General features: G+C 47.4%; 1 protein-coding gene across 1 annotated transcript in view; it reads left to right on the forward strand.

Annotated features, from left to right (window-relative positions):
• FBP2 (fructose-bisphosphatase 2) overlaps window positions 1–14,125 on the forward strand; it is a 48,610-nt gene that overhangs the window by 429 nt on the left and 34,056 nt on the right. The window contains exons 2-3 of the mRNA XM_003260514.2: window positions 5,030–5,192; window positions 7,695–7,787. Of these exons, the coding sequence (XP_003260562.2) occupies window positions 5,030–5,192; window positions 7,695–7,787 (256 nt within the window). The remainder of the gene's footprint in view (window positions 1–5,029; window positions 5,193–7,694; window positions 7,788–14,125) is intronic.

The raw sequence follows: 14,125 nt of genomic DNA on the forward strand, positions 1-14,125 counted from the left end.
AAGGGGCCTTTGACTTGTTTTGAGAAAGGAACGAAAACATGCTATGAGAAATATGCATGTAATTTTTCCAGTTATTATAATGATACCAAGTGAAGTGGCTTGTTGCATTAAAATATGTGTCGTGTTATCATGACTTATATTTGCACAGAGAGAGTCTCACTGGCATAAAGAAGTAGAGGGATTATGTGAAACATCTCTTTATGTCTTTTGCAGACATGAGTGTTTTATTTTAATAAGCTTTGCAAATATTTTAGGAGCTGGAAATTATTTACGACATAGGAAGCTTGGTAGAGCCCCTTCCTGCATCTGCTCTCTCATCATCTAAAGGAGTGTTTTGCTGGCTACGTGTTTTATTTCTTCTCTGTGACTCTTTCTTTATCTTCACCTCCACTTGGTGTGCAGGAAGCTGGGAGCTGCTAGTCCTGGGAGGGGAGTGCAGAGGTTTCTTCCACAGGGTTCTCTTTGGTGCTTTATCCAAGCACGGATGAGGCCAAGTTCACCTTACACTGCTGATGGTCACAGCCCAGTGTCCCATTTAAGTCTGTAATAAAAAGAACCCGGTGGCCAGGCACGGTGGCTCATGCCTGTAATCCTGGCACTTTGGGAGGCCAAGGCGGGTGGATCATGAATTCAAGAGATCAAGACCATCCTGGCCAACATGGTGAAACCCTGTCTCTACTAAAAATACAAAAGTTAGCTGGGTGTGGTGGCAGTCACCTGTAGTCCCAGCTACTCGGGAGGCTGAGGCAGGAGCATCGCTTGAACCTGGGAGATGGAGGTTGCAGTGAGTCGAGATCGTACCACTGCACTCCAGCCTGGGTGACAGGACAAGATTCCATCTCAAAACATACAAACAAACAAACAAACAAACAAACAAAACCCCAGCTTTCTTTGGGCTTCCCTTGTAGTAATTCCAGGGGAGGTCCTCTCAGGAGCTGAAGGAACACATATTTTGAGGATGAAAGAGACTCAAAATTAGGAGCTAACAAAGTCCAATCATTTAAAATATTTACTCTGAACAATTAAGTGCTTTTAACACAAAAAGTGATAGCATTAGATTACAAGATGTAATTATCATTTGATCACCACAGACTGTATTTATTTAGGGGTGGTGACCCAGTAGCAGGACTCAGGTTAACGGTGCAATATCCTTGCTTTTTTCCTGTGTGTGGATGCTTCAGCTCTGTTTTTACCTCATTTGGCAATAACAGCTATGCTTTGCATTTAATTGCCTTCCACTATGTAAGGGCAGCCGGTACCCTGTCCTGCTCCTGCGAGTGACAGCTCTGCTGAGTGACGGTAGACAGGGACTTTGCCTCTCCCTGTGTGGACCCTGCTATCCTCAGCGTGGTTGCCTGAGCCCATCTCAGGGTAATTAACCCACATAAATCGGGCTCCCCTCTGTGCAGGGCTCTTGGTTAGGCAGTGGCTGCCGTGGTAGGGGTCTTGCTTATCTGCTGCAAAACTTGACTTTATGGCGGTCGAGGAAGGAGACAAAGTGGCCCTAGGAAATGGATAATTGAGGTGCTTATTAATTTGGCATCTCCTACCGTGTAATAATGGGCAGTGATTTACTCTCGCCAGGACCTTAGATTCCCTTTGTGAAATGGAGAGGATACGAGCACCCCTAACTCTTAGGGTTGTTGCAGAGTTAGCAAGCGCATGTGATGACGACTTCAACTGTGCACAGTGCCTGTCACTACCGCGATTCCAAGCCCAGACCAGATTTGCCTGTGCCTGAGCCGTCAATGACCACTAGGTGGCAGGCGCAGCCAGTGGAAGCCTCTGGGCGGCTGAGGCAGGGTCCTGGGGCCAGCAAGGGCCCCATATCCCAGCCGGGACCCCATATTCTGCCAACTCAGACAGCATCTTTCCCTGGCCCCTGTGTAACAGACACCCAGGGAGGCAGCAGGGGAAGCCCAGTGGCTAGAAATTCTTTCTTTCTAAGAAGATACTTGGATTATTTTTAAAAAGACCTGGCATTGTTTCTCAGGAAGGGAAAAGGTGGTGTTCCATCCTGCAGCAGCCAGGCTATGTGTGGCCTGTCTCACACTCCCACCACTGCCCAGGCAGGGGACCGCAAGCCCCTGGCTCCTTTTGGGGAGATATTTCTAGCACGGGCTCCGTGAATGCAATTTAAGTTTTGAGAGTCTCCTTTCCCCCTTCTCTTTCCTCTTCTTCTTATGGTGGGAACAAGAGAGGCCGCAGTGCTCGCCCGGAGCCTCTCCTTGGCTTTCTCATGGCCGTGGGGGAACATTCCTTTAGAGACTGTCAGTGAGCTTTAGTGCCAGTCAAAACTCTGCAAGATACTGTCCTATGGGCTAGAGAGCCCCTTTCACCCATCATCTCAGGTGAAGCTATTGCCAGGAACTCACATCTCCTGGTGAGTTTCCATTCTTTCCGGGAGGAGGGGTGCTGCCCAGTACCTGGAGGGAGGGTGCAGGGGGTCAGCTGAGGGGTGGGGTTAGACGGATGAGGGGGGATTTGCAAAGCACAGGACAGAGCCTGTTTCTCAGCTCTGCCCACCGCAGGCCTAGGCCCGCTGTTCATTCTCCAGCGGCAAGCGCATCCAGATTCCATATCGAACCAGGGCCTGCGTTTGTGGTCCCCTGAAACTCAGATGCAGTCAACCTGGTTTTGTTGCTGCTGTTGCTTACTTGCTTTTGTCTTGACCAGGAGGCACAGTCTTTGGGGTGAGGCTACTAGGACTGTTTTCCAAGACAGCTGACTGCTCACATCATGGTTCCTCAGACACCAAATGATGTGCCATGGGTGGGGGTTGGTGTTGGGGGGGTGAGGTGTGGGTGCTGTTCAGGGAAGAGGGTAGGAAATGAGTTTGCCCCCAGCTTAATGTAGATCAGTGGTTCTCAACCCTGGCTGCTTGTTAGAACCACCTGAGATTTCCTTCCACAAATAAATAGCATTAACATCAGAAGTGAAGGGAAATTCCTTTCTTGCCATCCTTTCCTCATAACTCAGTTAACAGACATGGAGCATGCGCTGTGTGTCTGGGCACTGCAGAAACAGACAGAAGGATGGATCCTGCCCTCTGCAAGCAGGCCATGCAGCAGGAAGCCGGTCCGTGAGTGTGGTGAGCACTGAGGAGGGATGAGGGGGTGTTTCTGGTGTGTGGGGCCCACTTGAGAGGACCAGGGAGGCATCCCAGAGAGGAAAAGGAGGAAGAGCAGGAAGAAAGCTGGGCAGAGAGCACTGCTGTGGTGGGAACACCATTAGTGAAGGCGAGAAGGACCAGAGCCCCTTGCTGGGTGCTGGCCCAGGGACATCTGCGGCTGTTGGAACGTGAGAGGGTGGCAGGGTGACTGAGCCTTGCTGTAGTGGTGCAGGGTGGACACATGAAGGATATGACTTCCCTCAGAATGGAAAAAAAATTCCTGCCTTTGTGGAGCTCACAGACAATAAACAGGAGCTAGATGGTGGTCAGGGCAGAGGAGAAAACGCATCGAGTAAGATGTTGGGGACCAGGGCATGCTGCTCCAAACAGATGGCCAGAGAAGGCACCACTGAGAGATGATCCTTGAGCCAAAGCTTGACTGGGGTGGCTGCCACATGGCTCTTGAGGAAGAGTGTCCCAGGTGGGGCAGCAAGGCCAGTGGGCAGTCAGTCACAAGGCAGGTGTGTGCCTTGGACGTTTCAGAGGCTGGGCCTGGCCCTGTGAAGGCAAGAGAGATAGGCAGCCATGCCAACCCGGGCACAGAGATTCCATGGTGGTGCCTGACACCCACTTGAGGACTTGGATTTTGCCTCTGGGTAAGACTGGAGGGCACTTTAGGAGGACCCCTCCTGCTGCTGTGTTGAGAACCCCCTGAAGGGGCGAGGGTGGAAGTGGGGAGACCTTTGCATATGAATGCTGTAAAACCCAAAGCCTCTAGATAGAATTATTTTGAGGGTCTCACTCCATCGCTTAGGCTGGAGTGCAGTGGTGTGATCACAGCTTACTGCAACCTCCACCTCCCCAGGCTTAGATGATCCTTTCATCTCAGCCTCCCAAGTAGCTGGGACTACAGGTGTGTGCCACCACATCCAGCTAATTTTTGTAAAGACAGGGTCTCACTGTGTTGCCCAGACTGGTCTTGAACTCCTGGGCTCAAGCGACCTACATGCCTCAGCCTCCCACAGTGCTGGGATTACAGGCATGAGGCCCTGGACTGACTGGCATAGAATTCTCATAGTAGCACTCTCTTATACCGCTTGGAATGGCAGTGAAGAAAAAAATGAAGTAAGTCTGCCCCCAAATTTCCTTCTCAGTTCAAGTAACACCAAGCTACCACAGGGCAATTTTAATTCGTTCCAGCAGGGCACTGTGTGAGGAGAATCCACAAAGACTTGAAATTCCAGGGCTTGGCCTGGCATGGTGGCTCACACCTGTAATCCCAGCACTTTGGGAGGCTGAGGCAGGTGGATCATGAGGTCGGGAGATCAAGATCATCCTGGCTAACACGGTGAAACCCCATCTCTACTAAAAGTACAGAAAAAATTAGCCGGGCATGGTGGCGAGAGCCTGTAGTCCCAGCTACTTGGGAGGCTGAGGCAGGAGAATGGCGCAAACCCGGGAGGCGGAGCTTGCAGTGAGCCGAGATCGCGCCACCGCACTCCACCCTGGGGGAGAGAGTGAGACTCCGTCTGAAAAAAAAAAAGAAAAAGAAATTCCAGGGCTGGAGGCCATGGCCCTTTACTTTTGGAGTCCTCAGTTATGGCGATGGGTCTGATTTGATGAGCCTCCTGTCTGCTCCATCTCCCTGTGCTGAGAGTGGGTTTGTGTTTTAGTGAGACTGAATCCTGGGTCATCTCACTGGGAGGCTAAGAAAATATGACAACGACTCCAAGGTGTAAGGGAGGCAAAGCTGAGAGACATCCTGCGAGGCATAATCGCCTTCTTCTGCACGTGTGACTTGGAGACTCCAGAGATGCAGAACGAGAGGGGAGTACACTGCTGGCGTTTTAGGGTCCCGGGCTCTGCTGGAGTTAAGACCCCCTAGTGACTTCTTCATTCAGCCTTTTGTCTTCTCAGGTATGGAATCGCAGGAAGCGTGAACGTGACGGGAGATGAGGTGAAGAAACTGGACGTGCTATCCAATTCCCTGGTGATCAACATGCTCCAATCCTCCTACAGCACCTGCGTCCTGGTCTCAGAAGAGAATAAGGACGCCATCATCACCGCCAAGGAGAAGAGGGTGCGTCCTGGGGCTGCGGTGCCCGCGCTCGCCAGTAGGTGATGATACTGAGCCGGAAATAAGCTGCCTTGCTTTTCTTTAATTCCCCAGATTTTCCTCTATTTCTTAACATTTGTTTTCTGGAAACAAAGGATTGCATACTTCTCTAGTTGGAAATCTTGTGCCGTCTAGAGAAAGAAGACTCCACAGTAGGACAGTGATTCATTAAGGAAATAGTTCAGAGTGATGTAGGAACCGCCTCAGTGGGCTCTTGTTCGTGGCTGTTCACTTAATCAGTAACAAGAGCCAAATTTTGGGGGGCTTAACCTTGTGGAGTCCAGGGAAGAGCTGTACTGTACAGCCTCTCGCTGCCCCCGCCTTCTCATCTCCACCCCCGCCCCTAGCCCGCACTTTGCGAGGGGTTACAGTTTCAGCAGAGATTTCTTTGTGCCTGACGAGCTGTTAGACTGGTCCAGAAACAAAACCACAAGCCTCCTCTGCTCTTGCCTCGTAGGATGGTGAAGTCGGTGAAGGCAGGCACGGCTGGGGAGGGTCTGCATTCACTATGGGTTCACACACAGCTTATTATACAGAGAGGTTTGCTGATGGCCAAAAGTTTCAACCAATGTTCAGCTGCAATACGGTCAATAGACAAGAGGCCATTTCTTTGTGATTAGCTGGAGGAATGGAAAAGAAGTTAAAGTAAAGCCAAATTTATTTAACCTCTGCTCTATGCAAGGTACTGCACAAGGCACTCTTGCCCTCGTCTCACATAATTTTAGCTACATCACACCTGTTACTTCCAACTTTCAGTTTCAGTTGATATGACCCTTGTTTCTCTCTCCAGTCTGATCTACCATTGTCTTTTCTGATTGGCCTGAGCCACATAGGTCTTCATGTCAGTTCCTTTATTTATTTATTTTGAGATGGAGTCTTGCTCTGTTGCCCGGCTGGACAGGCTGGAGTGCAATGGCGTGATCTCAGCTCACTGTAACCTCTGCCTCCCGGGTTCAAGCAATTCTCCCGCCTCAGCGTCCTGAGTAGCTGGGATTACAGGCATGCGCCACCATGCCCGGCTAATTTTGTATTTTTAGTAGAGACGGGTTTTCGCCACGTTGGCCAGGCTGGTCTTGAACTCCAACCTCAGGTGATCCACCCGCCTCAGGCTCCCAAAGTGTTGGGATTACAGGCGTGGGCCACCACGCCTGGCCCGTGGCAGCTCTTGAATACTCCAAACCTGCTGATCTCTCTGCCAAAAATTCTCCTCTCTAGGATGGGCACAATGGCTCACGCCTGCAATCCTGGCACTTTGGAGGCTGAGGTGGGAGGATTGCTTGAGCTCAGGAGTTTGAGACCAGCCTAGGCAAAATAAAGATACAAAAGATAAAAATTTAGCTTGGCATGGTGGTGTGCACCTGTAGTCCCAGCTAGTTGGGAGGCTGAGGTGGGAGGATTGCTTGAGCCCAGGATCTCTAGGCTGCAGCAAGCTGTGACCACACCACTGCACTCCAACCTGGGCAACAGAATGAGACTCTGTCAAAAAAACAAAACAAAAACAAGAAAACAAAAAAACAATTTTGCTCTCTAGGTCTCTGTGTGTTTCTTCATTCCTTAATTCTAGTCAGGCCTGTCATCAAATGTGACCCCCCTCATGGCTCTCCAGCCCCCAGCCTACGTGGGTTTTCCTTAGGGCACGTGCCACAGCCTGCTTGTGTGTGTGCTGACCTGTGCACTCTCTGTCTGTTCTCCCACTGGAATGTCAGTGCCAGGAAATCCAGCCTTGCTGCCGGGATCGCCGCCCCCCCCCGGAAACAAACCCCAGGGACTTGAACAGTTCCCAGCATATGCTGGAAGCTCAACATGTATCTGCTGAATGCATGCATGCATTCATGAATGAATGGGCTAAATTGGATTATTTTTTAAAACTTGGATTATTATAGAGATGTTGGGGAATTTCCAAGTTTACAAATTATGTAACTTTTCTTTTCTACTCTGGCTGAGCAAGGAAAAAAAACAGAAACAAAGCTCAAATGAAGCTAGGCCAATACTCACTGGAAAGTCAGGGAAAACTAAATCAAGTGGAGGGAGAAATGACCCTCATTTCTCTTGAAGTTGCATTACCTGTGTTTAATTGGCCTGGGGGTTCCGGTCTCCATCACTAAGGGTCTGTCGTGACCTTGCACACAGGGGGCTATAAAAAGGACCTGGGGCTTCCCTTGATGGCTGGAGCTGCCTGTGACAGCAGAGTGGGTGGGTGTGGGGGACGTTGGTCTCTCGAGACACACCCACTTTATCTTCTGGTCTTCGCATCACACAGGCGAGATGGATACAAAACCCAGAGGAGTATTTGTGTATAAGCTGGCACCCTGCCCTCCGTAAGTCATGGTGTTTTTTGATAAGGATATGCCATGGTTCTCAATCTCTTTTCGATATGGTATACTCTGCCATGCACAGCCCCGACATAGAGCAATTGTGCTAATGGGAAGATGTGCTGACCAGTTGGTGCTTTCCTCTCTGATTTAGGGGAAATACGTGGTCTGTTTTGACCCACTGGATGGATCTTCCAATATTGACTGCCTGGCCTCCATCGGAACCATCTTTGCCATCTACAGAAAGGTAAGTAGACAGGCTGACATTTTACACCTCCTTCCTGTGGTGGTCTCTGGAAGGTTCCTGGGTTGAGAGCCGTGTGTTTGAAGTCCTACCCTCTGTCTTCCCACTAACGAGAAAAGCCACTGTAGGCAAACCACCAACTTCTCTCTGCCTGGGGCTCCTCATTAGAAGAACTGGATTGACGATTCTCCCTCTGCCCACTTTCTGGCATTCCTGGGATGGTAACACAGAAGGACAGCTGAGATCTTGTTTTGAAAGTCTGGGTGCAACACAAATATCAGACATGGCATTAGGTTCCAGGTGGCATTCTGAATCTCTGACATCCTCTCCCCCTCTTGCCTCATCTCTCCTGTCCCCAGCCAAAGAAAGTTTTCTGCTAACGCTCTTTGGATTAGATTGAACTAATCTAACCTGGAAGGCCCACGGTGATCTCCCTATTTGAAATCCGAACCCCTGAGTACACCTGCAAAGTCTTTGTTGCCATGTAATGCTGGGTATTCACAGATCCTGGGGACTGGCGTATCTTTTGGGCCATTCTGCCTACCCTGAAATCCTAGCAACAGAGAGCTGGGTGGGTTTGTGACATCCAGCAGGACTAGAAACTTCACAATTCAGAAAACTTGTCCTTCATTCCATATAAAGTGTACAACAGCAATAAAATCCATAGCAACCTCGCCAGGTGCGGTGGCTCACGCCTGTAATCCCAGAACTTTGGGAGGCTGAGGCGGGCGGATCACTTGAGGCCAGGAGGTCAAGACTAGTCTGGGAAACATGGTGAAACCCCGTCTCTACTAAAAATATAAAAATTAGCCAGGGTGATGGTGCACGCCTGTAATTCCAGCTACTCAGGAGGCTGAGGCACGAGAATTGCTTGAATCCAGGAGGTGCAGGTTGCAGTGAGCTGAGATCATGCCACTGCACTCCAGCCTGGGTGACAGAGCAAGACTCTCTCTCAAACAAACAATCCATAGCAACCAAAGAGAACAATAAGCAGAGTGCCAGTTACATTGTATTTGAGAGTCTTCTATGTATTAGGAAGTTGACTAAACTGTGCTCTTACAGAGTCTTGAGATAGGGAATCTATGGCAGAAATATGAGTATTTAAGGCCTGTATAGTTTGGGTTATATTGTGAGAATAATCTGGTAGATATCTAATTCTCAGCCTTAATTCATGTACAAGTGTTGCCTTGGGCTGTAGTTAGGATATCTAAAGCCATATGATTTAAAGACATTATGGGATTAAGACATAGTAGCAGTTTGCTTTTCCGTGTCTTGTGGGGCTGAGGATATGTTTTGGGCGTTATTCAGGAAGTATGTACGGCACTTAGTTTTGATTATACTTCATGGTCCCCACTGTCAATTATATCTGAGGTTCCTGTGGGGCTTGACAACAGGTTGGCGAAATATACATATTTAACAGGCTGGGCATGATGGCTCATGCCTGTAATCCCAGCATTTTGGGAGGCCGAGGTGGGCGGATCACCTGAGGTCAGGAGTTTGAGACCAGCCTGGCCAACATGGTGAAACCCCATCTCTACTAAAAATACCAAAAATTAGCTGGGCATAGTGGTGGGCGCCTATAATCCCTGCTACTCAGGAATCTGAGACAGGAGAATTGCTTGAACCCAGGGGGCAGAGGCTGCCGTGAGCTGAGATTGCGCCATTGCACTCCAGCCTGGGCAACAAGAGTGAAACCGTGTCTCAAAAAAAAAAAAGGGGGGCTGGGCAGGGTGGCTCACGCCTGTAATCCCAGCAATTTGGGAGGATGAGGCGAGTGAATCACGAGTTCAGGAGATCGAGACTATCCTGGCTAACACCGTGAAACCCCGCCTCTACTAAAAATACAAAAAAATTAGCCGGGCTTGGTGGTGGGTGCCTGTAGTCCCAGCTACTTGGGAGGCTGAGGCAGGAGAATGGCATGAACCCAGGAGGCAGAGCTTGCAGTGAGCCAAGATCATGCCACTGCACTCAAGCCTGGGTGACAGAGCGAGACTCCGCCTAAAAAAAAAAAAAATTAGCGGGGAGTGGTGGCATGTGGCTGTGGTCCCAGCTACTCGGCTGAGACATGAGAATTGCTTGAACCTAGAGGTGGAAGTTATAGTGAGTTGAGATTGTGTAGGGGTGGCCTGCCCCTCCACACCTGTGGGTGCTTCTTGTTAGGTGGGACGAAAGACTTGAGAAAAGGAATAAGACACGGAGACAAAATGTAGAGAAGGAAAAGCGGGGCCCAGGGGACCGGTGCTGTGCTTACAGAGGACCCACACCGGCACCGGCCTCTGAGTTCCCTTAGTGTTTATTCATAATTATCTTTACCATCACCGGTGCTGTGCTTTGAGATGTATATGCGAACATCTCCATAAACCTTGTAGCAGTATTGCTCCAGCAAGCCCCACCTTATTCCTAAAGGCGGTTTTCTCCTTACTCAGTAAACAAAGCACATTCTGCACCGCCCAAAATCCTTTTAACCTTAAGTCACCACAGCACATGTCTCTTGCGAGGACAAGGTTGGGGGTAGGGTCACAGGTTAACAGCATCTCAAATACAGAACTAAATGGAGTCTCTTATGTCTACTTCCTTCTATATAGACACAGTAACAGGCTGATCTCTCTTTCTTTTCCCCACATTTCCCCCTTTTCTTTTCAACAAAACTACCATTGTCATCACGATACCGAGATTACATACTTCACAAGGTAAAAGAATATCACAAAGCAAGTGGAGGCAGGATGAGTTCACAGGGCGGTGTTAAAATTGAAATTAAAATTGCCAACGAAATTTTTGGGCACGCATAGTCATTGATAACATTTTATCAGGAAATAGGGTTTGAGAGCAGACAACCTGACTGGCCAAACTTTATTAGGTGGGAATTTCCTCATCCTAATAAGCCTGGGAGCACTACAGGAGGCCGGGGCTTATTTCATCCCTTCAGCTTCAACCGTAAAAGGCGGCACGCCTCCAAGGGGGTCGTTTATAGGCCTACCCTCAGAGCGCATTCTCTTTCTCAGGGATATTCCTTGCTGAAAAAAAGAATTCAGCGATATCTCTCCTATTTGTGTGCAGAAGGAGAAAAGATATGGCTCTGTTCCGTCCGGCTCACCGGCAGCCAGTTCAAGGTTACCTCCCTTGTTTCCTGAACACCGCTGTTATCTCGTTCTTTTTTCAAGATGCCCAGTTTTCGTATTGTTCAAACACACGTCCTCTACAAACAATTTGTGTAGTTAAGGCAATCATCACAGGGTCCTGAGGTGACATATATCCTCCTCAGCTTACAAAGAAGATGATGGGATTAAGAGATTAAAGTAAAGACATAAGATATTACAAAAGTATAAATTTTGGAGAACTAATAAAATGTCCATGGAATCTTCATATTTTATGCTTTTCTGCTGTGGCTTCAGCCAGGCCCTCAGTTCCAGGTCCCTGACTTCCCGCAACATTCTCCCTCCCTTTCCCTCTATATAAATGTGCCATGGCGATGAAGGCTTGTTCGTTCTCTCGATTTTGGCGCAGGATTCTTCGACTGGTCCGGCACACTAAAAACAAACCGATTAAACAGAGACACATAATTCCAAAATTTACTGCAGTAGAGTTTCCAATAGACTTAATCCAAGTCGTGGGGTTTAATCCATAAAGATTTTTTGCCACTTGATCTAATGCCTCAGCTCCAGGCACAATATTTAAGTGACTCTGAGAGGCTTCAAAAATTTGTTCTTTTAATTTAGAAATGTCTAAAGTGAGATTATCTTCTCTTCCCTGTAAATGGCGTCTTACCATGTCCCAGTGATGTCTAGACTCTGTAATACAAAAATCTGACGTATTCCAGTCACACTGTAACTGGAAACGATGTTCCAAGCTCATGAGCCTATCTCCCATCCAAATGACAGTTTGTCTAAGGTCATTAATTTGATTAGCCAATTTTTGATCGATACCAGATTGTGAATTCCACAACCTTGTGGAATTCTTTTGCCAGTTGTCAACAAAGCTTACTGTCTGAACAGAAGAGTGCAATGCGACTCCTGCCACAGCGGCTGTAGCTGTGACTGCAATCAATCCCATAATCACTGCAATTAAAGCAAAAATGAATCTTTTGGATCTATTTAAAATGCCTTTTAATACTTCAGTCAAAATATGAATGGATGGCGAGGCCTCCCATGGTCGATCCATGGACACAGGGATCCACACGCCTTCTCTTGCTCTCACAAGCAGAATACGGTGCTGCCAATCAAAAGTCGAATCAATGCAAGTAAACAATCTGCAATTTTCACATGTTATAGTTTGGGAGTCTGGTTTAATAACTACATTTCCTATGACTAACATATAAGGGGGTTTTACACAACTTAGTAAAGGAACTGTTAGACTGGAATTTAGGTTGATAGAGTAAAATGTTTTATAATCTCGTTTCTATAGTTTGGTTCCCAGACCAAATTCTAAGGTGGTATGAAGCCACAGTAAGCCTCCATAATTCTGGATGTTCAGGACCAAAAACCGGACTTATTATTTTTGGTCTTGGAGTAGAGGTTCCCTTTTCTCCCCATTTCCAAGGGTAGAAAGACTGAAATTTCTTGTACCTATGTTTGTCTAAATTTTTTGTTAAGTCACTATCAACAGTTGGACTCACTAGTGCATTGGGACAGAATTGAGTTTGTCCTGTGCAATCGTGGTAGAATTGACCTCGAGGTGCCCAATCTATAACAGTTCCAAATGTGTTGTTTTGTAAAATCACGGTACTATTGGCTACACATTCTTCCCAAACTAAATCTTTTGTTTCTATGGAAATCTCCTTGGGGCAAGGTCTTCCTTTTGGCCTAAATTTTAATGATCTTTGATAAGAGAAGTCTTGTAAATAGTTTACCTGTGGTTTGAGTGACATACCGCTTACCATATGATAAGTAAATCTACTGGTGGGATTGAGAGTAGGTACTTCTACCAACCAATTTTGGATAGCAGGCATTAAACATCCTGGTGCTCTCCCGAGACATATAGGAGGATAACGATACCCAATGGAAATATTTATCATCATTCCTTCTTCCTCCGGTTTTGCAGGGCAACGATCATCTGTGGGACCAGCTACCCACACACTATTATTAACATATACTTCAATGGGATTATCCATCCAAGTGACTGCCCGAATTAAGGGCGGGAAAGGCACATAGGCCCAGTAGGTATAATTAGCTGCAGCTGCTCCTGCAGGCATGGGGAGACTTACCACCGTTGATACAACCATTAAAGCTGCAAACAGCATTTTTTCTGAGGTTTGTGTCACCTTTGTGCTAGCTAGGCTTTTTCTAGCTAACAGTGTCAGCTTCTTTAACTGTGCCCAGGTTGGCAGCTCCGCCTTCTTGGTGCGTGGTGACTTCATCTGTTTTTCTAATATCACCACTTGATTCATCCTGCGAGTCAATGGTGCCCGATTGCGGTGATTCCGTCTCCGTGGAGGCGCTTTTCTTTGCATCTCTGATGGGTTCATTGTAGAACTTCAAATGTCTAGTGGGTATCCAAACAGGAAGCTGATTTTCTCCTGGTGAAACACAAGCAAAACCTCTTCCCCAGCTTATCACCTTCCCTATCTCCCATGTCCTCTTTTTGTTGTCTTTCCACCAAATCAGTTTTCCTTCATGTGGACTGTTCTTTTTACCTGTAAGATGTTGTTCTGCAGAAGTAGTAGTCTGATCTCTATAAATGTTTAAAAATTTTTTTTTTTTTTTTTTTTTTTTTTTTTGAGACGGAGTCTTGCTCTATCACCAGCTGAGTGCAGTGCCGATCTCGCTCACTGCAAGCTCCTCCCGGTTCACGCCATTCCTGCCAGCTCTCGAGTAGCTGGATACAGGCCCCCACCGGCTAATTTTTTGTATTTTAGTAAGACAGGTTCATGTGTCTCGATCTCCTGACTCGTGATCCGCCCCTCGCCCCAAGTGCTGGATACAGCGTGAGCCACCGCCCCCTGTTAAAAAATTAAAGTATAGAGTGCTAGATTAAGCTGCATCTGAGGAGGGTACACTCCTTACTGTCTCCCCCTTTTTTTTGTTTAACTAACTGAGTTTTGAGTGTTCTATTAGTTCTTTCAACTATGGCCTGTCCTTGGGAATTATAAGGAATTCCTGTTGTATGTGTAATATTCCACTGATTTAAGAATTTTTGGAAAGCTTTACTACAATAACCTGGTCCATTGTCAGTTTTAATTTTTTCTGGAACTCCCATCACAGCAAAACAAGATAATAAATGTTTTTTAACATGGGAAGTACTTTCTCCTGTCTGGCATGTTGCCCATATGAAATGTGAATAAGTATCAACTGTTACATGAACATATGATAATTTTCCAAATGAAGGTACGTGGGTAACATCCATTT

This window comes from Nomascus leucogenys, chromosome 1a (genome assembly GCF_006542625.1).
Source record: "Nomascus leucogenys isolate Asia chromosome 1a, Asia_NLE_v1, whole genome shotgun sequence".
NCBI lineage: Eukaryota > Metazoa > Chordata > Mammalia > Primates > Hylobatidae > Nomascus > Nomascus leucogenys.